Source organism: Aplidium turbinatum, chromosome 3, assembly GCF_918807975.1.
Source record: "Aplidium turbinatum chromosome 3, kaAplTurb1.1, whole genome shotgun sequence".
Classification (NCBI taxonomy): domain Eukaryota; kingdom Metazoa; phylum Chordata; class Ascidiacea; order Aplousobranchia; family Polyclinidae; genus Aplidium; species Aplidium turbinatum.
In genome coordinates this window covers 16,275,214-16,301,330 of record NC_137474.1, presented here as the reverse complement: position 1 = coordinate 16,301,330, position 26,117 = coordinate 16,275,214, and the positions used below count along the sequence as shown (strand labels likewise).

Genomic DNA, 26,117 nt, shown 5'->3' with positions numbered 1-26,117 from the left:
ACTTTTTCAACTCGGTGACTGTGCATGCGTCAGTGATACAAAACCTATACGAGTATGCGAAACTGCCAGAGATAAGCCCTCAAAGAAGCTTTCTTTGTTCCAAAACAAAGATTCTCACAATCAAAGTTCGTTTCCCTGCTAAGAACTTATTTGAACAAGCAGAAATTTTAAAGATGATGCCGATATTTCTGTATAAATAAATAAACCTAAAAATCTGTATAAGTTAATATAAAATAAATCTGTATAAATGTAGCCTAAGTATACGTATACAGCACTGAAGATGAATAAGACAGTATTAGATCAAATATAGTTATTACTATCTGAAGCCTTTACAAATTGTTTCACCTAACGGATCATCAGAAGGTCAATCTATTTGAATAAGACCTTCTGATGATCCGTTAGGTGAAACAATTTGTAAAGGCTTCAAATAGTAATAACTATATTTGATTTAATTTGCTCTGCTTTGCTTTTGTGCTTAGCATTGAGCACTTTTTGTAGTATTAATAGTTTTCATTGTTTTAAGACAGTAGGATTAAATGTTTCAATATTTATGTTCATCAATGAGTTTTTACAGTTTGATTTTATCAAACACCAGTGTTCCATTCAATAAAGATTAGGTTGCAATATAGGCTACATTATACAAGTCCCTTTGAACCCCAATCAGCGGCTCAACAAAAGTACGGGTATTATGCGTGCAACTTACCAAATGTAACTTAGACCAAATTTTTTTATTATTACAATAGCACAACAAAATAACAAGTCGAAGTTACAATTATAATTACAATTAGGCCTAGGCTACATGAAAATGTGTAATTAATTATTCGATTACAATTGTAATTGATCCAGCTCTGCTAGAAATACTCCTTCAACTGCAAAACGAAACATAGCAACCTGCATCTGGGCAAGGGTTGGTAATAGCAGCTTTGCAACTGAAGCAAATATTGAACAATATAGCGACCTGAAATCATAAGCTTTTAGTTTTTGCATCTTCTTGAGGATAAAAATGTCGGCTATTGTTTATCTAACACGGATTCCCAGTCAGTGGCAGCCAACTGAAACAATTTCTGACAAAACAATATGACATTGTCAATGCCTGGTGGCTTCCATTGCCTGTGGATGAATATGTAATAAACAAGCATTCCAATTCCAAAAAAGATCAAAGAATAGAAATACAACGGAGTAGGGTTCCGTAAGACTGGAGAAAGCACAAAGAATGCCGATATTGCCATCACCAGTATAGGAATCAATGTAGGAACCTAACAAAATTAAGTGGTTTACCGAGTTAAAATTAATTTTCAGGAGTTCAATTTTTAAGAATGTCAAAGATTTGCAAAACATGATTCCTTTACTCAATAGTTCAATACAGTGGTGGGTGGTCGACAAACACTCCCGCCTTTACCAGTAGGCATAATTGCATATTGACAGGATACAATGCGATCAAACCAAACTAAAATTTTGTAAAAATTTCCCCAGGGTTTTCTCCATAATCTTATCGTGTACAACTGTACAATGTAGCCCTATGATGTATTCCTTCTTAGACATTTTGCTTGGTCGGAAATATAGTCTTCCAAATGTTTTTAGATCCACTGATGACCACTTCTTATAGTGAAGTAGGCAAGTAGCCTACACTTGTCGGGAAATTTTTTTAACAAATTTTGTCATCTTTAAAATTTATGCTTGTTCAAATAAGTTCTAAGCAGGGAAACGAACTTTGATTGTGGGAATTTTTGTTCTGGAACAAAGAAAGCTTTTTTGAAAGCTTATTTCTGGCGGTTTCGCATACTCGTATAGGTTTTGTATCACTGACGTCGTCACGTAGGCACGGTCACCGAGTTGAAAAAGTTTAGTTTCTGATTGTTGAAGTGCTGTTATCTGGGAATTATTCCATCCATTAGATGCCGCTGAATGGAGAGCTGTCCTTGATATGCGCTGCACAAGCGCACAACACCTGTAGAGTCGAATCAGCATCGCTTGATCTTGAAGGTTTTTTGTTTGTGAATGTTTGTTTATACCCGGATTTTGATCAGATTTCAAACGAGCATGCTCGGGCGTAGACAGAAACCGCTGATGTCCGATGTTAACCGCGTCTGGTTTGGATCCACCAGCACGAACAATTGTGTGAATGTCTGACGTAATCTGGCACTGATCTGTTTCAAAAACCAGAAATGTGGATGAGCAAAACGTATTGAAGAAGGTCATCATCAGCGGTGGCTATAAAATCATTGAGATGTAAGAAATATTTCAGTTTGATATTTTTTAAAGCGATGAGCTAAAATTTCAGGAAATTGAAGTACCGAATATGTTGCAAATAAAAATGTTAAATAAACACATATTGTTGTAATAGGTTAGAACTTGAAAAGTATGTTGTGTTTTTATATCGATTCAAAATTAAGACAGCCACTTTATCTCGTCTAGATCTGGTAGAGACCTGGCCAGGTCCGCACCAGATCTGGTGAAGATCTGGACCAGATGAAGTGGTTGCCATTTTGTAGCAATTCTTAGAACACTCGCCTGCAGAAACATATTGGGTTTATTGCTGTCTAATTTTAAAATCAGCCAATTTAACAAATATTGATAACCCAGTTGGATTAGCTGCGACAAGCGTTTTTTTGCCGTTTAGATTTTGTGTAATTATGCAAAGTTACGCGGAAATCATACCAGTCATGCAAAAAGTTGAAGCATACACAAATATTGCACGAAAAGCTGTAAATGTTTGTTTCAATTTAGAGTTTGCCATTCACACGAAAAATAGCACTTGATACGCATCATCTTGTCACATAGTTTTGAATTTTCAGATTCAGAACAGACATGAGAACTATTTACAAAATCTATTTACCAACTGGTCAGTCAACAAATGATCATTTTTTTGCATTAATCCAACGCTTGCAGACGTTCGATCAATCTGTCTATGGCAATTCTAAATTATCGCCTCACTTTAATTGGAGCAATGTGGTGCCATGCAATTGGATTGGTCTGCTTTGGTCACATGATATTGCAAGCGCATGTGTCAAGCTGCAAACAAAGCTTCCGAATTGGGTACGGTATATTATTATCTTTACCGAAGCTTGTCAGTATTAAATCACTTTCGTTAGACTGAAGAAATTTCGTGCTCCCAAACAAATAGTTTAGTTTTTCTCTTTTGTAGGCTATGCGTGCAGGGGCGCCGGAACGATTTTTGACTGGGGGGGCAAGATTACGAAAAAAGGGCACTTTTGTTTACTAAAAGGCCAATTTTTTTTCAAGTTTTAAGAAAAAATATAGCGATAATGATAATCCGGTATACAAAGAAGGGCGCCATGCTATGTTATAATGATGTAACCTACTGTCAAGCCTTAAAGCAGCCTGCGGCCATGGCCGCTAAGTAGTGCTTGAATAAACCGCCGGTGCTACCTCCTCAATCGGCCAAGCTTGGCCGCCGGTCTCTTCTAGCCAATTATTTAATTTCGCAATAGAATGATCGTGGATTAACTGAAGAGTGATGCAAAATTAGGTCAGCGCGTCATAATCGCCACTGTTGCATTGTGCGGGGAATACTTGTTATTGATGGAATATATCCAGCTGCGATCGCCAGCGCTGTAAGTCTTGTTTGTAATTCCCGACGTTTATTTTAACAAAGTGTTAATCCGAAGTGCTAATTTACATCGGCTGGCAATAGTGTCGTTTTTATGTCGATTCGATGTTGTCGGACATTGAATCGTTGTTAAAAAGGGGAACTAAGTTAGTTGACATCAATGGGGAAAACATTTTTTGATCATATTTTGCAAAAATTATGCTTCTTTTAGTAATGTCTTTTAGTAATGTACAACATTGAAATAGCTAAAACCTCAATTGCTAAGGCAACAGGGATCAGATGTCAGTAGATGTAACATAAAAAATATTTCGCACTTGCTAGTGCATCGTCAGTTCTGATAAAGGGTAGTTTAAGCCTACAAGTAATGTTTTAATCATTGAAATACTTATTTTATTACCTTGCAGTCATCGTCAACACAATCATGTCGAACGTTGTTTTTCGTTGCTAAAAAGAATTCTAAGGGAGTGGCGAACTTCTATAAAATCAGCCACATTGGAGACACTCGTGCGAGTGTCGTTTGAATAGTACTGGATTACAATCCCGATAAAGCAGTTATTGCGTGGTGCAACGATTCTATTGTAGGACGTCGCCCAGGCCCAGACTTCGACAACGCTAAGTGATCATTTTAGCATTGTTGCAAGTTTAATTCTATTTACTTGTGCTATCGTTATTTTTATTTTGTATTTTGGCCTCCAAGCACGCAGATTTGGCTGCCGAGAAGGAACTCCCGGTAGGCCACGATGGCTGCCGAAAAAAAAACGAGTTTTAAGGCCTGTAGGCTACTGTGTTGCAAAATTTTGTGCCGTAAATATTATTTTGAGGTAAAAATGAAAGATTTTAATTAAGCTAAAAGCGAATAACAGAAATTGTTATATTGCAAAATGTGCAGTAGCTTACATAACTTTAAAAGGGCACCATTGCCCCCCTGCCCCCCCGCTTCCGGCGCCCCTGTATGCGTGGACAGTGAATGAAATACGCTACACTGGGCAGTTGCAGAAAAAGGTTTTTCTGAAGTTCATGAAGTTCTTACTGGACAAATCGCCAAATTTTAAGTGACAGAAAAAAAGCATAGCCTACATTTAAGCAGTTTTTGACTAAATCACTAAAAATGGGTCAAATATCTCCAGTGATGTACGCGCATACAAAAAATATTGACGCCGTCAGCGCAAACGCAAACGTTCGAAAAACTATACGCCGCATGCGTCAACGCAACTTGTAAAAAAAGTTGGCGGCGTCAGCGTTAGCGCATACTCTAGAGCAAACTCATTTTGTTTTCTAGGTGCCAAACATTCACACGATATAAATCACTCGAAACAACACACTTTTCAAGCCACTTCGCGACTTCTCGTTACAAGAAATTATCTTTTTGGCCGGAAGACACATCTGGCATTAAAAATATAAGTTTTTGCCTTTCGAAGAAGAGAGCTTAAAATACTTTTCCATGTAGGGCCATGGATTTGTATTATCATGCTCCATTTCACTTGGAGATTAGTATTACCGTAAGTTATTTCCTGAATACAATAGTGTAGTATAAGAAACTGTAATATATGCCTATCAAGAAAATTCTAGTATTATAGTAACTGTCGCTCCTAGTATAACATAGCCTACTAACTGTCGCTCCCTACAAATCCACTATAAAAAACACTATTTTTAAAATGATTCCGTTTGAATAAGACTAATGTTGCTTTTAATGCCACAATTTTCTCAGTAAGCTCTATGCTTTTTTCTGATAAGATTTTTAAAAAGTGGGTTAATGGAAGACAAAACTGCCAGACACAAGCAAGTTTAGATTCTGAACTGCACAACTCTTTGTTATTAGCATTCAGGGATAGTTAGCATTACTAGTGTTATGAGCAGTAGCCTAGGCTACTCAAAAGCCTCTCACAATTGGCCCCTGGATGCATGTTTTGCTAAACTGCTTATCAAGTTACAAAACATAGACATACTTACGCAACAGAATGTATAAATTGTCAAGTAAAAATTACCTTAGCTTGATAGCCTACTGTATGTAGGCCTACACATTACTACGCTACATAGCCTACAACAAGAATAACCGGCAAAGGCAAAGTAGTGTACTACATATAACATACAGAGTACAACATCATGCAAGCAATCACGGTCGGAGACCAAATATTTGAGTTTGTTTAGATACATAGGCTGCACTGCTCATTGCCTGAGAAGTTTCTGATTTGCCCCAAAATGCAAGACTTAACTAATATAAATTAAAGTGCTCACAATTGCTTACAAACGCCTTCAACACTGCTTGACTAAAAAAACTTCACACTACGAAGCCAAGTCATTGTTTACATTTTACATGGAGCGACATTACCAACCTAGCCTCCCTACTTGCTTGCTTACATTACATTCCTGTTCTGACCCGTAATTTACTAAGTAATTTCTCAGTAGGCCTAAGTTGTTTTAACTAATTCTTTCTTTTTTTCTGCAAGACTTCAGTCTCCACGTGGGACTCTAGGGTCAAAGGCAGTAGTGCGATATACAAACAAACTCCAGCTGACTGAACAATAGATGACACTGTGACACAACACTAGAACAATGGGCAATTGCAAGACGTCAACATTTCGCAGTTTGACAAAAAAAAATTGCAAACAACAACTAAGACATTAAAAAGTATGCGTTTACGCTATGCGCTAAAAAACCGCGAAAACTTTACGGCGCATCCTCAAGCGCAAACTATCCAAAGAAATGTGGCCGCAAGCGTTAGCGCATACAAAAAGTCTACGCCGCAAGTATGCGGCGTAGAATTTGCGGCGCATACGTACATCTCTGAATATCTCTATAGATTTTTGGTTACGTAAGCGTTGTTTGGAGGTCTAATTTTATCCCACTGTGTTCTTTATACAAATTACAAGGCTGAGAAGTATTTTATGACTTAGTTATCGGCGAGGAAAACGTGATTTATTGCTCGAAGCTGCTTCTGCAATGAACCACCTTTTCTTTGCAAACAGCTAAATCATAAAGTAAACCTGCCAAACCTAGTCATATATGTAAAGAACACAGTGAAGTCAAATTTAACCCCAAACAATGTTTACATAACAAAATCATACCACCGTATGAGATTTCATGCATTGATCAAGAATAGTTTTTTTTAATTGCTTTTGCTTTGATGTTCAATGCATGAACAAAAATAAAAATAAATTGAACTGAAACATTGTAGTGCCAATTGCCAAATAGTTTTATCGATGCTTGGATGCTAACCGATGTAGTACGAACGAGGACCAGATCGAGCTGCTATCTGGAAGCGACCAGGCAAGCAGATCTTGGGGAGATCTGGCCCTGATGTTCACGCCCGATGGTGCAAAAATGAACACGCCTTATGAAGCTCACTACTATTAACCAGATCGAGCATTTAAGAATACAATTTCATGCGCCAGATCAGAACCAGATTAGGTGTGCCATAGGATGCCAGGTCTGGTTAGATTTTTACCAGATTAAGTGGCTATCTAGGTACTCAACTTTCGACATAACATTGCCCGGATAAAAAAAATTATTAACTTCAGATCAAACGTATTTGAGACACAAATCTACAATAGCCAAAATAAGTTATACAGTATAGTAGGCTACTATAGCTTGCAAACTTTTTTAAGGTAACTTACTTTGAAAGGACGTGGAAGGTTTGGATACCGTCGGCGCAGTATCAACACTGATGAAGCATTCAAGCCAAAAAAGGTCCAAGTGATAAAACCAAGGGATTCCATCATACCGTCAAATTCCCCAACGCAAATCATTATAATGCATATGAAGTAAGTGACAAATGGTGCTGCCGATGGGCTAAAATGGTAGATATGTGCCATGGAAAAGATCTGGTCCAACATATAGATTAATATTAGTAGAGCAACGCCTAATTGGTGGAAAGCGGGAAAAAATGTACCCCTCACTATCTCGGTAACAAAAATCGTTAGCACTATCATTCGTTTGCTAAACCTTGACGAACGTCAAGCAAATTATTCTGTCGAAAAACGAGGCAGCCTTCATTTGATCAAAGTAATAACAGAAGACAATGTGTTGAAGAATATGTAGATGTTAGAAAAGCCTAATAATAGTTGGTGCCGTAATGAAGTCTACACGGTGCTACGTGTAGTACTACTACGGTGCTACCACAGTCGTAATGAAGGTGAAGTTGCTTGTTTGCTAAATCATTTGTCGGGTAAAGCCTGTCTATTAGGCCTATGTAGTTTTTTCGTTTTGAGGTTTACATGAAAAAAGGTAGGACAAAACGAACGGACCTCCTAAGGGTCCGTTTTCCCCTGATGTAGTAGATCATTAAGAATGTAATTTAACTTGAAACTCTAGTGTTTGTGTCACGGTTTCTTTCTATCTCTTACCAGGAAAGAGACTTGGAAAGGTTCAATGACGTAGTTTAATGGGATATTACCGAAAGGCAGCCATTTAAATGTCGAATAATTCTACTAGTGAAATGATAATGAAAATTCTTGAAGGACTTTAACGAACGGCTTCTCAAATAACTCTAATTTCGAACACAATTTATATCAGCACCGATTCTCATCTACTTGTATTCAATTACTTCAACTCTCAATCAGCAATAATCTCTATGCATCTATTACCCACTACCACAACAACAACAATCTGCAACTCATAACACAACTCTCATAATCCATAATGCAAATTACACCACTATTTATAGCAGGTTGTTTGGTCTAGTAACTTCGAGAAGGTTATGCAATGTTACATCATAACAAACAACATCTGGCAATTGTAAAAAACAAAAGAACATTCCAGATTTGCACGTAGGGCAAAATGTTCCAGAAATACGTCACCTGATAAAGATTTCGCAATCAAAGGTTACTACCGGACAGTAACCGATAATAACATATAGCATAAGAATTTCACAATCAAAACAGCACGTTCGGTCTAGATACAAAGCAGCCTGTCGCGAGACCTCGCACATTGATTGTGACAGTTTGTTTCTTTTTGAATGGCGTTCCTTCAAGGCTTTCAGAAACTAGAGTAGTACCTATAGCAAAAATTTTTTTGGATGGATGATGCATTTTCAGAAATTTGTTGATTCATCGACTCATAAGAAAGTCATCCTTATCCTAAACAATCATAGCAGCCATCTCTACCTCTCAGCTATATATTTCCCGTCAGCATGGAATTGAGATGCTCTCAATCTCACCTCACACTCCCCACCGCCTGCAGCCACTGGACCGTACATTCTTTGGTCCTTTGAAAACGTACTATTTTCAAGCAATTGATAAATGAACAGTAAGTCATATCGGTCAACGGATTCAAGATTCCCACATAGCCTCCCTGTTTTGCTAAGCATATGTAGGCTACGAGTTGTTTTCCATGGTCATGACCAATGCCGTGAGTGGTTTCAGTTCAGCAGGGCTACAACCCTGATGTATTCCAAGAGACAGATATTGCTCCAGCATATATGACTGAGATAAAGGATGCCATGGGCATTGAACGCACATCAGCCAATGAGAACTTAGAAGAATGTAAAATTACTCCAGTCATAGATAAGATTACTCTAACCATTGAGCATGAGATTCTTCCAGTAATGGAAGGTGAGATCACTCTAAACACTGAGCATGGTGTCACTCCAACCATTGAGAATGACATTACAAAAAACAATTCTTTACTGGTAGAGTTTGTTGATTTTCTGGACGATTTTACCACATCAAACGAACCAAGCAGGGTTTCGATAGCAGACATATCTCCACTGCCTTCTGCTAACCTCACTTCGAGAAATAGAAAGGCTAGACAGTTAGAAATTTGGACAGGCTCTCCTGTAAAAAAGTCCATTGTTGAAAAAGTAAAAAAGGAAGTCAAAACTAAAGAACGTTTCAAAGAAAAGAAAAGCTTCCAAACCGTCTAAAGCAGCTGGTGTTAGTAGTTCTGCTTCTAAAGAGTACAGCTGCTTGCTCTGTGAAGATTTCTACCAAAATCCCCCTGAAAAGGATTTAATTCAGTGAAGCAAATGTGAAAACGGGTGTTATGAAAAACGATTTGACTATGGTAGGCATGCGAACTTTGTAAGCGATTTGTGTGCTAAGGACTAGATTGTACGATGCTTCGCAAAATGGCGATTTATTTTAGTGTGTTTCACCCTTGTTGTTTTTATATCAGTAAAACCAGAAAACTTTTCAAGTTTGATGTTATTTTGATATCTGGTATGAAGTTTAAGATTCGTCACGCAGCATAGGAAATGTCTTAGATCAGTTTATACATAATCTAGACTGTAACCATTTACATTGAACAGACGCATTACTTCTTTTGAAGTATTGCTCATGCAAACCTTTCAATCAATTTACCACAATCATGCACAAAGCCATTAATATATTATTCAAAATATATGGGATCCGTTTTGCCCTCCAGTGTCTCATTTTACTTCGCGCAAGAATTGGCAAAAGTATTATTTTTTCAGAAGTGGTGCTACTTTCAATTCTACTTTTCAGCACAGACATGACATACCAGCGGGCCGCTCCGATAGCGTATTGGTAACGCGCCTGGCTTGAGATCAAGCAGCGCTGGTCGGCTCTCGGGGCGTGCGCTTGAGTAACGCATTTCAGGACTGCTATCCATTCAGTGGCACCTAGTGAATGGAATAACCCCTCAGCAACAAGACTTCAACAATCGGAAAAGTTCACTCTGCAAATTTCGGTAACCGACCCTGGGTCAAGAGCTTCTACAAGTATTCAAAACTACCAGGAATAACCTATCAAGGCTTTGTCATACAGAGGATAAAGATTCAAAACCAACCAACCAGGCCTTTCAGTTGCTACCTTGCTCATTAAATTTGTTTTTGCAATAGTCAAGAAATTCTCTTTTTTTTTTCTTAGACAGTTTGTTTTGCTCCCTCCTTCCCCCTCCTACCACGCTTGTGAGTCTAACATGAGTTGCATTGTAATCATTAGTACCGTCATCTTCCACTGAAACGTTTTGCAGATTCCAGCTGGGGAGCAATGACCAAACAATGCGGGCAGAAGCTATAGCCCTTGTTTGTTTTTCAGCAGATTAGGCTATACTGTTCACCGGTGTGGTGCTGCATTATAGGTCTACATTGTTACTACGTTGACATTGTCATCAAAGCACCTTGTATACCTGGACCGGACGATTGCATCTCACACTAGTGGTCGACCTTCCAGTTCTTGCAAGCATTCAACCGTTAAATTTCGTTCCGAAAAAGCCATTTTGTCTCACAATCGACAAAACTAGATCTAAACCATCTTCTTTTAAGCTGTGTAGGCCTACTCCCTCAAACGAAACTCTGACGATTGGCATCAAAGTACACATTCATACAAGTTCTCCATACTTTTTGGGTTTTCTTCGCAGTGAAACTGACGAAAATACGGGAAAGTATTCTTTGAATATACTCTGTATTCTTTGAATATACTCTGTATTCTTTGAATATACCGGTAGAGCGTCTTTCTTAGAAGTGTCTTGATGTATTTAATGTATTTATGTATCTAACTGCAGACAGGACGTCACAGTTTCGACCTTAAAGTCATTATATTTTTCGCGCAACTGAACTTTTTTTCCTCAATATTATTTTTTGTTTGTTGGTCGTATCCAGACTTACGCCAGGTGATTTAGATTAAATGGACAGAAAGGCAAGGAAGCCAATCTTCGTGTCCACCTTCAGGCATTCTGTTGCTGTTATTATGGTCAAAATAGTGAACGACAATAGCAATTTTGTTGCAAGTGTTAAATCTAAACTTTAAAGGGAATTCAATTTTACGCTGAGGAAATTAGGCCAAATTCAGCCTAAAATATATGATTCAACGCATGATACAAATTCTTTGCTTGTATTTTTGTTGAAAAACAAAATTTGGGCCCCATTTTTCGTATGGTTTCCTAACAGTCCTGATTTCTTTCGGAGGCCCTGTTGTTATCTATCCAGATTTAACAACAAAAAGCAACATTAAAAATGCCAACGCTACCTGCGGTAAAAGTCCTCTTCTGGCGGCTACAAAGCTTGACCTCGAGAACACAATGACGTCAGTGTAAAATGAACCAATGATACAAATGCAAACAAGCATTGGCAATACCCAATAAAAATGTCCGAAAAGTTTTGTTGAAAAAGTAGCTGCTACTGCTTGTGAACTGAGCATTTCTTCTGGAGTCAAAACTGAATGTAAAATAAGTGTTGTCAGAATTCTTTAAACTGTAAAACAAATATTTGCATGCAAGATATTTATCGGGTCGACAGTGAAAGATTAAACGTTTAATTCAATTTTATTTTTCATTGCTGGCGCGAAAATATATAGAAGGGCAAAGTAAACACACAAATTTGGCACAAACAAAAGCAAAAGATGACAAAACCAAACGGTTTAAAATAAGAATAAATTTTATTAGATTGGGATATTATGAGACATAAGTTTTTTCTGGTTCATCGTTTGGTTTTTTGAATTTCTATGCATTTCCAAAACATCATTGCAGCAGACTATACAATATTTGACAAACGGATGCGGAAAAACTAGGCTACTTTGTACAACAATATAATGCAAGTCAACATATTTGCAAAAGGGTGAAAAAAACTCTATCACAAAACTGGCACATCAGAGAATTCTGTGGTAAAAACCATTTCAAAATATAAGACTTCCGACCTTGGTGGATAAGGAATTTTAATGACTGTGAGATATCAGAGCATAAACTTTGAGGATTTCTTCTCCTTTTCTTCAATGAATTGTTATTTTATTTTAAGACCTCAACTTCTCAAGACGTTGTAATAATTTTCCTCCATAATTTTTTTTATTTTTAGCTAACCTAAACAGATCCATCAAGGGGTTGTGCATCAAGGGGTTGTCCATCAAGGGGTTGTGCTTCTTTTGTTCAACCATTCTTGTCTTTACACTTTTTCAACCGTCGACTTCTCTGGTCACAGACAATTTCTCCAGACCTTTCTTCCGTATGACGTGGCCAGGAATCTTAGTGGATTTTGTCGCATGTTTTCTAAGATTTGATTTGTTGCTGCTTTCTTCACCACATCTTCACTAGATAGTTTGTCTTTCCATGATATTCTTATCATTCTCCCCAAAAACCATATTTCGTATTTTTCTAGACGATTCTTCATTTCCGAAAACAATGTCTATGTCTTGCAGTTATTCGTCAATACAGGAAGAACATGACAATTAAAAACTTATTTTGTTGTCTGTTTTCATTTCTATTGACTGTTTTAAGGATATTTTGTCATTTCATGAACATCTCCTTGGCAATGGCTGTTTGGCTTCATCCCTATATCAGAAAATTTTACATCGTTATTAGACTAATAGCACTATCAAGGTAATAGGTGCTTTACCTGTTTAATAGGTTCATTTTCTGTATTGAGTGAACAGCTATTTCGATATATGTCTTTTGAAATGATTAAACTTTCTGTTTTATTGTAGACTATCTTAAAAACAAGCTTTTTTGTTACTTTCTTCTGTCATTACAACAAGGAGTCTTTAAATTTTTTTTTGTATTTATCAGTAAGCTATCATTGGCATATCTTATATTGGTCATCATTTGTTTTTTATTATCCTAGTTTACTACTAGCTTATAGCAAATATGAAATAGGAAATACCTGCAAAAAATCCGACATTTATTCCAACGTATGCAGTAGTAACCATCCCCACAGCAACCACAGTTGCCAAGGGAACGTTTCTTCCAGGATTCTCCATTTCCTCACAAACATAAGATGAAACGTTCCAGCCAAGGAACGGCCACATCACCTAAAGGTAGGCTTATATGTCTATGAAAATGTAAACGACAATTACGCCTATTCACCTTTGTACCACAATAGACTAAGTGGCTTATTAATCTACAATCAAAGTTGTGTGAAGCAAGTATTGTACGTGGGAGGGATCGTTTAGAAGATACTTGTGGCCGTGTAGCCTCCCAGTGAAATCCTTGGGCCCAACGTCAAGACACTTTAAAAAAACACTGTATTTAAAGAAACGGGAGGTTTCTTTAAATTTCCTGTCCCATTGAAATGGTTACGGGCGCCCCAAATTATCACTGCCAGTGTCTAAACGCACCCCTTAGACACCACTGCCCAATATTGTACGTGGGTTTACTGCGTTTTTTGTTGTAAAAAAATATATAAACTTATACAATATATTTGCAAATAATGTTTTAATCATAGCTCAATCTGGGACGATAATTTCAATGGAACTTACAATGTATAGGAATAGGCTATAGGAATAGGTTTTGCCAAGAATAAGGTAAACTACCTGGTAAAATCCAAAAGTAAATTTTTTCCAGTCAAGAGATTCCAATGGTTTTGGATCAAAAAGGTTGCTGAAATTTTTCCGTCCAGTAGAATATCCTAATATTAAGTATCCAATTCCCACGAACGAAATTATTCCCATTGCTACTAGCTTTAAACAAGTACAAACCATCTGAAACTGAAAAAGCACACAAACTGGTTGTTCAGTTCTGTTAAAAAAGACATAAACCAGTCTATGTAACCTATGTTGCGCAATGCTACGGGAAAATTCCATAAAGGTACATAAGCAATGAACAAATGAACAATAAAGTCTAAAAAGTATTCTCCCTTTTCAGATAGGCCTACTACGTAGCCTATAGCTTACTGTAGAATTCTGGAAAGAGTTTGCTTTTTTATTCCACAGACAAGTAAGGCACAAGCACAACACAACAAGTTTGATCATCATGAGAATATATTTTACATTATTTGCTTATCATTTTATATTTTAACCAACGTACTCAAATGAATTCAAGTCTTTTTGTTTGAACTCCATAAAACAAGGGTGCTCAACTTTGGGTTTTCGTACTTCCAGAGGTTCACAGAAAAATTTCCAGCGGTAGGATTAATTAATGTGGATCATGATTCACATGTGTGTTTGTGTAATATTGCGCCAGGATTGAGAAACCTATTTGCAGCAAACAGGCCCATCCTTCGCTTTAAAAGATCAGTAGGCTACATACAGTGATATTCGTGATTCTGTATAAAAATCATTGAACTTTCCCTTTGCCTTATAATTTTTTTGAATTAGGAAATATTGTGTATATTGCTGCTTTAGGTATTTGGTGAAAATAAAAGAAATCAGCAACTTTTTAAGCATATGTATAAATTGTATAGCTCCACACGCAGTAAACGTTAACCTACATGACTTTACAACTCTTTTTATATTTTGAAAATATAATGCTTAAAAAAATACAATCAACTGCATACAAAAGCCTTCTAGTTATTTTAGTTTAATTCTATAGCTCTTTGCATTGTTATGTAGGCTAGTCAAAAATATAGTCCCAACAGGTTGTGGAGTCAGCAGGGCCTGATTAAGGCTCATGGGGGCCCGAGGCACAGCTAAGTTTAGGGGCCCCTGTTGGCAATCGCTTTCAAAGCAATGCCATGTAGTCTCTGCGAATGATGAAATATGGGCTAAAAATTAACAGTATAAATAGTTCAAGCAAAACTATAACTTCATAAATATTAATTTAGCCAATTTACCTACAACTTTCTAACAGTATAATATGAACACTTTTATACTTATTACAAAAATTATATAAATTATTAAAATTATCATTTTAATTTCATACAGGAAACACTAGCAAAATATAGGCTACATTTGAATTTGAACTAGCAGAGTTTATTAATGGTTCCTTGAAACCAGTGCTGTGTTAAACCTTTTGTGGGCCCCGGGGCCAGAATAATTTTGGGCCCTCTATCGTCAAGCAGACCTATAATATTGTGTATATTTTCACTGCATCGACATGGAAATGTGGTTCATTTCAATAGACTTTCTCACCAGTTTAGAAAACAACACAAGTGTAAGTAACCGCAAACACAGGTCTATCATTTCTTAGCTACATCTTTGCTAGGAATGAAAGCCAAAAGTGTTAGCAATTTCTAATAAAAAAAAAATACTGGGGAGCTAGTACACAAGTCCCCCCACCCTTGGCAACTCATGATAAAAAGGAATTGACCAAAACATGTGGATGGAAGTGTGTGAACAGTAAAGCAAAGGTAAAGTAATTTCACCCTATTGGTCACAGCGGTAAACCATAATCTCTTCGTGGGAAAATTGTAACATAAAGTTCCCGAATCCGTTTGTCTGCATATAGTGACCGAAAGGAAACACTCCTTGAAACGTCTATTCTTAAAGTGTATTCCTGTAAAATTAGCCCGCGGCTATCGAAATGGAGATGCAATGCCTACACCTCAAAACTGTCACTACGATACAGATTACTTGGATAAAAGAAGGAGAATTTGTCCAGCTAGCAAGCACCAAATAAACCAGTTAAATGTGCGACCGACTTCCAACAAACAACTTCGAGAATGAATCAGAAAAATTTGTGATAACTCAAAGGCACAATGTTTAAACCGGTTTCAACAGGTTTGACACGAGTCTTACGGACGATGGTGCAATTTTGGCTCATGTTTTAGGAATTTCCATGACGTAATATTCAGTAGACCCGAACGGTTTCTACATGACGTTTGACCAGGCGAACAACCGTCTGGAACATAGCGGCCCCTAGTTATGACAGTCTAACATGGCATAACTAAAAAAGAATTGACGACAATTGTGAGCCAATGAATAAAAACACATGATACACAAATTGTTTGAATCACTCACGTTTAAGTTAATACGCAAATACAAAGGGCATGCAAAGAATGAACAGCAATAAGAATAAACACGACGATACATGAAATTGGTACCATAGGTAGTAGGTACACGCAAAAAATGACGCTATATACCATGGTTGCGATAATAACCGACTGTTCTGGGCTCAGACAAGTGTCGGCCACCGCAGACAAAACCAGGCTCAAACCCTAACACTTAGGTGTTCTTTACGGGGGCGAGGCACGAAATATCCCTCAACACATAGTCTACTTTCACTTTCCCCGTACTCTCATCATAGTTGCAGACGGCAACTTTAGCTCTACGAACCACAGGCTTCCCTTTCCTAATTTGTGGGACTACCTCATGCACCCTCCCAAGTTGATACTTCCCACGTTTACCAATGTCCTGGAGAGAACCTACCACTACAAGTTGACCAGGCTCTAAATTCTCGGCCATTTTTAGCCATTTTTTCCGGCCCTGAAGACCTGGCAAGTAAAAATCGATCCATTTACTCCAAAACTGCTGAGAAAGTGACAAATTGAACCGATAATCCCTTCTTAATTGGTCACGATCATGTGGTTGCCCAACAGCACAGTATGGGTCTAAGTATGGGGTCAAAAGTGAGGCAGGGGTGATGACAGTAAAATCCCTAGGGTCGTCACTCAAAGGTACCAAAGGGCGTTCGTTCACGATCCGAACGGCACTGCCTGTGTACGTAAGCAGTTCAATAAAATTGGGCTTACGAATTGAAGAGTCCAAAATGTGAAAAAATGCGATTTTAAATTGTTTAACCATTGCCTCCCAGGCGCCACCTTGCGCCGGAGCATACGGAGGTATAAATTCCCAGTTTATCTCTCTCTGTCTCAGGGCGTTGTGAAATTCAGCTGATTCTATCAACTCGGGTAACTTCTTAGATGCTGCCTGAAAGGTACTTCCATTGTCGGAATAGATAGCATTAACCTGCCCACGTAAATCTGTAAACCTTGTAAAGGCAAGTAAAAAATCACTCAGCGACAATGACGTAACCAGCTCAACATGAATAGCGCGAGATGCCATACATGTGAACAAGAGTCCCCAAGCTTTTTTGTGACTTCTACCTTCAACAAAGGTTAAAGGTCCAAGATAGTCTAAGCCGCAATCAAAAAAGGGTTTCCTATGCGCAGTTGTGCGAGACAAAGGTAAATCAGACATGAACTGCCTTATAGGTCGAGCTTTCTCAATCGCGCATACACCACAGTCATTAAGATACCTCTTCACGGAGGCATTACCATTAGCGATCCAAAACTTCTGTCGCGTAGACAACAAAGTGTGCTGTACTCCACAGTGCGCATTTCCATTATGATGCGACAGTACAACAAGCCTAGTGAAAGGGTGCTTCGAAGGCAAAACAATCGGATGCTTTGCTTCAAGAGAGATCTCGGGAGAATTACTTAAGCGCCCTTCAATGCGGATTACACCAGCGTCATCTACACAAGGTCTGTACTATTTAAGTGAACGTAATTCTTTCAACCGTTCCTTCTCACGTTGCGAAGCGCCAACACTACCTCGCTTTATCACTTCCTCAAGGGCATCCGGCGATCGTTTGGTCATTAAATGTACCACATCGCCATACACGCTCTTCTGAACAAACTTCACAGCCAACTCTGAAGCACTGTTAAGATAAGATGCATCCAGTTTTGGCTTCACAAAGCTACGCTTTCTCGTTTTACAGCACAAAAATTCAACAAAAGCAACCAAATAAGCGATTCTCTTTTTCATAACATACAAAGAAGGTGCGGCCTCGATCAATCTGTGAAGACCACCCTGTCCAACGTCAAGCGACTCCTCTTCTTCACGAAGATATAGGCTATGGACATGTACTGGAGTGGCATTTTCTACAGATGGAATTTCCTCACACTGGTAGAGAAGACTAGAACCATTTAACCACAACTCTCGAAATTCTTTCTTTGTAATAAGATTTGGCCTTGTGCCAACATCAGCTGGGTTCATATCGGTAGGGCAAAAACGCCAATCCTGGGCTCCAGACAACAATAAAATATGCTCAACTCGACGCGTAATAAACTTATTCAAACGTAAATCAGGGTTTTTAACCCACTGCAACACAGTACGAGAATCACACCAAAAATACTTAAGGCAGTCGGGCATCTTCAATGCCTCGTAGGCCTGCTTCACGAGTCTGGCTGTATTCAAAGCGGCAACAAGCTCTTTCCTAGCTATCGGCCAAGAAAACTGATTTTTTACAACAATGGTAGATTTACCCAGAACGAAAGACACACTCGGAACTCCGTTAACCAGTCTACGTAAGTAAACAACAGAAGAGAAAGCTTGATTCGAAGCATCACTAAACCCATGCAATTGATATGAAACAATATCATCCGGACCAGTGCCGGTCTTTGGGGTGTGCAAACCGTGCGATCGCACAGGGCCCGCAAATTAGGGGGCCCGCAATTTACTCAAAAAATGCAGTAATTTTGTCATTTTCAATGGAAAAATTCAACAAAGGAATTAGCAACAAGAAAACATAGAGACTCAACGAATTCAACCTATTTCGTCCCCTGAACATTTCGTACCCTGAAAAGATCGAGAAAAAAAAACGACATAGCCGAAGTCGCTGATCGGAGTTGCCGCAAACATTTCAAAATTTCTCGATCTTTTCAGGGGACGAAATAGGTCGAAATTTGATTTTGTTATACGATTTCACGGTACGAAATTGGGGTACGAATTTTTCAGGAGACGAAATAGGTTGCATCCAGACTCAACAGCATAGAGACACAGCTTTGTTTCCGAAAAATGCCAATAAAGAAAGCATGATCTTACTCTTTTGCTATGCCACCGGACAGCACCATTTTACAGTAATATTCATACCTAAATTTTTGTTGAACATGTTCTCAGAATGCCTCAAATTCAAAGTAATTTTTCAAAATTTTCTGGGGGACGCCCCCCAGACCCCCGCCGCTGGTTGTCGCCTTCAGCGATCACGCTGCCACCACCGCCCCTCCCCTTTCAAAGTACCTAGCTACGCTACTGAATTGGATCATTGTCATTGGGGCCCGCAAAGCATATTTCGCACAGGGCCCGAAATACTCTAAGATCGGCACTGATCCGGACTGCACACACCAGAGTTTGCAAAATACCATCTCGGTAACGAAAAATCCTTAAGCAGGTCCAAAGAGCGAAGCCACGACTCCCACTCTTTAACAAAGCTATCAGGGACCTCGGTGTCCCAATCAAACTTGTCTATCGCCAATTGCTGAAGTATAAGGCGTGCTTTTAGAAAAAATGGCGCTCCAAAGCCTAGCGGATCAAAATTTTGTCCAAGCTGACTGAGCATACTTCGGCGCGTGTGTTTAGCTAAGGGCTTTAAGGAACATGCGATACGCATCTCGTCAGACTCGGTTTGCCACACACAACCCAATGTCTTCGCTGATGGCAAAGTCATATTTTCAGTCTGAAAGTCAATGTCACGAATCAAAGGTGAAAGCATCTCATTATCCAAATTTGACAAGACAATCATAGCCTCCTTGTTAGCACTCCACTTACCAAGTTTAAACCCACGGCTATCAAACAAAGCAATTGATTCATGAGTGATTTGCTGAGCTTCCTCTAAGCTATCAGCCGAAAATATAAAATCATCCATGTACATATTATTTGCAATATTGCAGAGAGTCAATTCACCAGCACTGCTGGGATTCTGCTCGATCATTTTCTTTATAGCCAAGCAAGCGATATACGGGCTACTCTTTATTCCCCAAGGGTGTACACAAAAACGAAATGGTACCATCCTACCATTTTCAAGGTCATCATCTTCAAACCACAATATACGAAACAAATCCCTTTGCGACTCAGGTAACTTTATTTGAAAGAAGCATTTAGTCACATCAGCCATGAGACCAAATCTACCAAGCCGAAATCTAGCCAAGACATCTACCAGAGGGTTTAACAAGTCAGGACCCGAAAACATTACATCATTAACACAAGTTCCTCGGAATTCAGACTTGCCATCGTAAACAATGCGCTTTTTTAATTGTGACGTAACAAAGTACGGTAAATACCATTCAAATCCCTTGACATTTCCTGCTTCACCAGTACGCTCAATATAGCCATTTGATTTAAGATCTTTCATGGTGTCAGTAAGGAAATCACGAAGTTCAGGTTGTTTTAAAGCTTTCTTCCTTAAAGCAGCAACTCTATCTGACGCCAACACAAAATTGTTAGGTAGATCAATATCTTCCTTCAACGGAACAGGTATCTCAAATCGACCATCTTTCAACTCAATATTCGGTTCGACAAGTTCTCTAGCCAAAATATCATTGCGAGACAATTCACAGGTTTCATTTTGCAACGTCAAATCCTGAATGACTTTATTCAGGTCTGCTATTTCCATATCACGAGACTCAATTTTACGCTGAAAGCCAGAGATTACATCCGACTCTGAAGACGTCTGCACTCTGCACACTTTAGCAACGCTTTCCTCTAAGGGTGACTTACCACCACAAGCCAACCAACCGAGAGGAGTGAGTAAAGCATGCGGTTCACTACGATTTTCACCAACACGCTCCTCTTTGGCCCACATTAAATAAGCGTTGTCGTTGCCAATCAGTACATCTACAGTACTACAATCATTCAAATGAAACATATTCACGTCATGAAAATGACGGAAACCATTTAAATCTTGTTTATGCGGTAAAGTTTTAACATCATCAGCCCAAGCTGGGTTAACCACCGAAGTTATATCACAAAACAGTTCATCTGTCTCTAACGACTGGATGTTGAGTTTGACAAGGTCAGCACAAGTAGCTTTCTGACCAGCCAGGGTATCCATTTTAAACGACGCTTTATCGTACGGTTTAAGATCAAGTTCACACACCAAATCACTCGAAACAAACGTCAACTGCGAACCAGGATCATGCTGACAATACACCAACTTCGATTTGCCAGTCATTGGATTCAAAACACGAGCAGCAGTAACGCGGTTAAAGGCTGCTTTAACATTTCCAATCTTAACATTACGCACAGGAACTCTGGCACGAGCATCATCTTTCCCAACCGAATCCAGAGAATCATGTGACGTCACATAAAAATCATGCAGAAGAAAATAGTGTTTCCTATCGTTGTTAGGCACACACTTACGACAGTTATTTGCATGAACGCAATCCCTAACCATATGCTGGCGCAAACAATTCAAGCATTTGCCAGCTTTCACAATAACATCTCTCCGATCTTTAGGTGTCAAGCGCAAAAATTCTTTACAATTAGACAAAAAATGATATTCAACTTGACCACGTGACGAACAACAAATGCATGCCGGTAGGTTTTTACGTCTGGCTTCACCACCGCGCGGTGCGCCAACAACAGTCGAGTACTGCGAACTCCCTGACATCACATCATCGTGGGGTTTTACGGACGTCTGCCTAACCGGACATGAAGGCAATTTTTCTTTGCCAAACTTTTTAAATTGCTGCGACTCACCAGAATCGCCCATTAGCATAATGCTAAAATCAGTCGACTTACGCGTTTCCTCCCGTACTACAAATTCAAACAAACTCTGAAAAGTAGGCTCTTCAGTGCCACCATACTGATCACCTAAAAAGTCAAAATAACGCTGCTTAGCGTCAAACGGGAGTCGCTTAGCCAAATCCAAAACAAAACGTCCTTCTAATTTATCACGCTGACCATAAGCTTGCGCGTAAAGCAAACACTGCGACAATTCATCTTTAAACTCTTTCAGATCACTGGAAGAGGTCGAAGTCAATTTGCTACTATAGCGATACTTTCTAATTTCTGGTTCTGCGAAAAGACCTCCACGAACCCCAAAACGCTGGGACAAGCGAGCTAACGACATTTCTATCCTGTCTTCCTCTGACAAGCCAGGAGTGTCAGAAACCAAATTAGCAATCGTTTGCGCGGCTGTCCTAACACAAGCTGCTTGTAACAAAGTCAAACGAGTCCCCTTAAAGGGCGAAGCTGCCATTAAGGCCGTAACACGATTTTTAAAGAAGATAAATGGCATATTATTACCATCGTAACCAATCAAGGCCGCCTTATCGAAAAACGTCCTACTATTTTGGTATTCAAAAAAGCAATCCTGCTGTTGAGAACTCGATTTAGCGGGAGAAGACAAGCTATATCCCTTAAGGGGCTGAGTGGGCTCAGTCACGTGCACAGCCCGATCATGATCCTTACACACGTTAAAATCAGGAGACGCAATACGCCTCTCACAACCACCCAAATTACGTGTAGCTGGGCGATCAAAACCTAGCGGCGCAGAAAACTGTGAAGGGGGCAAAGCATTACTACTAATGGCGGCCCCGTGACCTATACGCTCTGGGGGAGGAGTTCGGTTGTAATTCGCAGACCTTGGCTCTACAGCATTCGGAAGACCCTTAGCCGTGGCCCCGAGACCTCCTGAAACAGCTGGAAAACGTGTGGATTGCCCTGGTCCACTCACAGGTTGAACGGGCGTTTGGAAAAGGTTATGTAAATTAAACTGCGATTGATGTTCATTTCTGGAATGCCTAGAAGAGCTCTTCTTAGAGCTACGCCGGGAGCCCGCCTCTGATCGATATTCAGCTAAAACTACCTCTTTACGTTGTTCAGCCCTCAACTGAGCGTCTTTGAGTGCGAACTCAGCAGCTCTAGCTTTGGCTTTCGCGGCGGCTTCAGCAGCTCTCGCTTCGGCCTCCGCTCTCGCGACGGCCTCTGCTCGTACAGCCTCAGCAGCTCTCACGGCAGCCTCAGCTCGTATGGCCTCAGCTCTCGCGATGGCCTCAGCAGCTCTTGCTTCGGCCTCAGCTTGGATCTGGAGCTCCTCTCGTCTTAGCTGTAGGTTAATTTGTGCAACTATCCGAGACGAACTCTTAGACATCCTAGTGCTTACATTTGAGGCGCTATCCTCAGGATGTATGTCAGCATCCAACATATCTGAGAACTCACTTTCTTTTTGTTCAAAGTTATTTTTTAACGAGTTAAATTCGGGATCTACCCTATCACGAAGTTCTGCCAAGATCGCAGAGTTAAAGATTTTAGTCAAAAGAGCATGGAAATGCCGTAATTCCTCTTCTAAAGTAGATAACTTAGATCTAAAAATTAACAGTTCCTGCTTATCACTCAAAGAACCTAGGGCTACAGAAAGTTTCCCAATTTGAGTCAAAATATCCCGTCTAAGATGCCGGGCCTCTCGAACTGACTTAGCCTCATCGTTATTGGGTCCCTCCCCAGAATGGCCTGCCCGACCGCAAAGAACATCATCAGGCTTAAACTCAGTCGAGTCTACGGCGGTCGAGTCCTTGTCGCCACCGAGTGTAGACATATTAAATGTTGGGGCTAAATTTAACAATTAAAAAAATTAAGTTACACAAACACACAAAATTATTAGGCTACAGTAGTTATAAAAAACTTAACTGCAAAGACAGTAAAAATACAAAAAAGAATTTAAATGCACGATACCGTAGCTGTACGAGTATGAAGTCCTAAAGTCCACAAACTTGCTTGGATTCTTCCACTTGAATCTACAAGCACAGATCGATTGTCTTTTAATCTTCTTTCTTGCCAATGATTGTCAAAGTTATTTTTCTTCAGTACCAAACTGAGAAGAAATGTCTTTACTTTTCTTTGCTTCTGTAAGAGTGTAGACTACCAACCAACAAATCTTCTTTTTATTATTTCTTGTACTTCTAATTAGTTCTTCTGCACTAGCTGACAACAAACACGTCGTTTATTTTTATGCCTTCAAGTGCTTCTTGGCCCACCAGCTAACAATAATCGTCGTTTATTTTTCTTGCTTTTATTTCTTCTTGACCTACCAACTGATAAAAACTCGTCTTTTATTTTTATTTTTTGCTTTAATTTCTTCTTGACCTACCAACTGACAAGAACTCGTCTTTTATTTTTTATGGTCACAGCGGTAAACCATAATCTCTTCGTGGGAAAATTGTAACATAAAGTTCCCGAATCCGTTTGTCTGCATATAGTGACCGAAAGGAAACACTCCTTGAAACGTCTATTCTTAAAGTGTATTCCTGTAAAATTAGCCCGCGGCTATCAAAATGGAGATGCAATGCCTACACCCCAAAACTGTCACTACGATACAGATTACTTGGATAAAAGACGGAGAATTTGTCCAGCTAGCAAGCACCAAATAAACCAGTTAAATGTGCGACCGACTTCCAACAAACAACTTCGAGAATGAATCAGAAAAATTTGTGATAACTCAAAGGCACAATGTTTAAACCGGTTTCAACAGGTTTGACACGAGTCTTACGGACGATGGTGCAATTTTGGCTCATGTTTTAGGAATTTCCATGACGTAATATTCAGTAGACCCGAACGGTTTCTACATGACGTTTGACCAGGCGAACAACCGTCTGGAACACCTATATGTTTGGTTGAGTCCTGTCTTTGTCATGAGTTGCCAAGGGGGGTGGGGAGGGGACTTATATACCAGCTCCAATACTGGCAATGGAACATTATCGGTCACGACGCGGTCATACCATCGTACCACACAAAATTTTGACTGTTTAACTTTGCCCTGCTTTGCCGCCCGGTACCGCGCAGATAAAATCTGGGGATAAAACCAAAGCTGTAGAAATTATTAATTTCCATTCAGGTTTGGTCATCTGATAACATTATTATACAATTTGGGTAGAGAGGTAACTCTTTTAAACCATAAACAGACATAACTCAACAACAACACTACATTTAACATTATAAAAACAAAAAACAAAAAGCGAACGTTTTCGGCTAGTCATATAGCCCTTTTCAAGTATTTTCTTATAGGCTTGAAAAGGGCTATATGACTAGCCGAAAACGTTCGCTTTTTGTTTTTTGTTTTTATAATGTTAAATGTAGTGTTGTTGCTGAGTTATGTCTGTTTATGATAACATTATTGTTTTTCACTATTTTTATGTTTTAGTCTGGCAACATTACTTGTTCTGTCAACCAAGGTGAAAACATTGTGATTGTATGGTAACTTGTAAACAAAAGCAGTGTAAAGCGTTTTGAGGATCAGGTGTTCAATTATTTTTATTCAACATTATTTCATTCCAAGGCAAAGCTTTCATAATTTTATGTAGGTATTCAAGTTAATTAAAGTTTTTAGGGTATGGTAGCCTAAGTTAGTGGCAAGAATAAACAGGTCCCTTGTGTTAAAAATGATTTTTGTTTTGTACCGTACAACATGTGATATGCCAGGCTTATAAGGTATTTGAAAATAATTGAGCAATTTCATGTGCATATATTCAGAAAAAGTAAATACAGAAGAACGTTTCTGCTAAAAGTACAGGACAGGTTTTTCCTGCTCGCAACGTCACTAGTCAAGGATATTTATAATTATGGTATTGTAAATGTTAAAATTGAAATGATAATTAAACTATCTGAAATGCTATTTTGCTTACAGCTTACAATTTTTTAAAACAAAGCACTTTTATTGATGAAAAGAATCTGAATATGTGAATTCAAAAGGGCCCTCCAGTTGTTTTTTTTTTTTATTTCACTATTTGTGCTTTCCAATTTCTTTCAATGTCTTCTAAATGATACTTAAAAAAAAACAGCCAAATTTTTCAAACATATTGGTAAACACATAAAAAATATTCTATAAATTTTTCCATTGATTTTGAAATGGGCCCAACTACAGCAATTGCACTTCAACTTCTCTATAGTTTCTCCACAGAATCCTCAATGAGTGAACTTTTTAGGTATGATGCTTCTTACCAGTATGTTTAAGCATGTAATCATTATCGAAGTTTCACCACAAAAGTAAATGACCAAAATAATTAAAACAGTTGTGCCAAAAACACTTTGTGGCAATTGGGCCCTTTTTGAATTCATATTATATTCAATTGCATCCAATACATTTCTGCAGAACATGTTACTAACTTTATCGCATTTTGTTTTTAGATAGCAATGGTGTTTTTAGAGATGTTTCAGTGTAGTTAGGGCCCAAATTTGTAAAATAGGCCCCAAATTTGAGATGTTTTAGTATAATAAGGGCCTACATCATC

The 26,117-nt window shown here is 38.8% G+C and overlaps 1 protein-coding gene across 1 annotated transcript in view; it reads right to left on the bottom strand.

Annotated features, from left to right (window-relative positions):
• Positions 1 to 972: 972 nt before the first annotated feature.
• The window catches only part of LOC145766585 (b(0,+)-type amino acid transporter 1-like), a 32,442-nt gene continuing 7,297 nt past the window's right edge, over positions 973 to 26,117 (bottom strand). The window contains exons 3-7 of the mRNA XM_082578303.1: positions 13,768 to 13,941; positions 13,119 to 13,266; positions 11,497 to 11,684; positions 7,186 to 7,392; positions 973 to 1,256 (exon numbers count right to left, since the gene is read on the bottom strand). Coding sequence (XP_082434429.1) covers positions 1,011 to 1,256; positions 7,186 to 7,392; positions 11,497 to 11,684; positions 13,119 to 13,266; positions 13,768 to 13,941 — 963 coding nt within the window. The 3' untranslated portion in view covers positions 973 to 1,010. The remainder of the gene's footprint in view (positions 1,257 to 7,185; positions 7,393 to 11,496; positions 11,685 to 13,118; positions 13,267 to 13,767; positions 13,942 to 26,117) is intronic.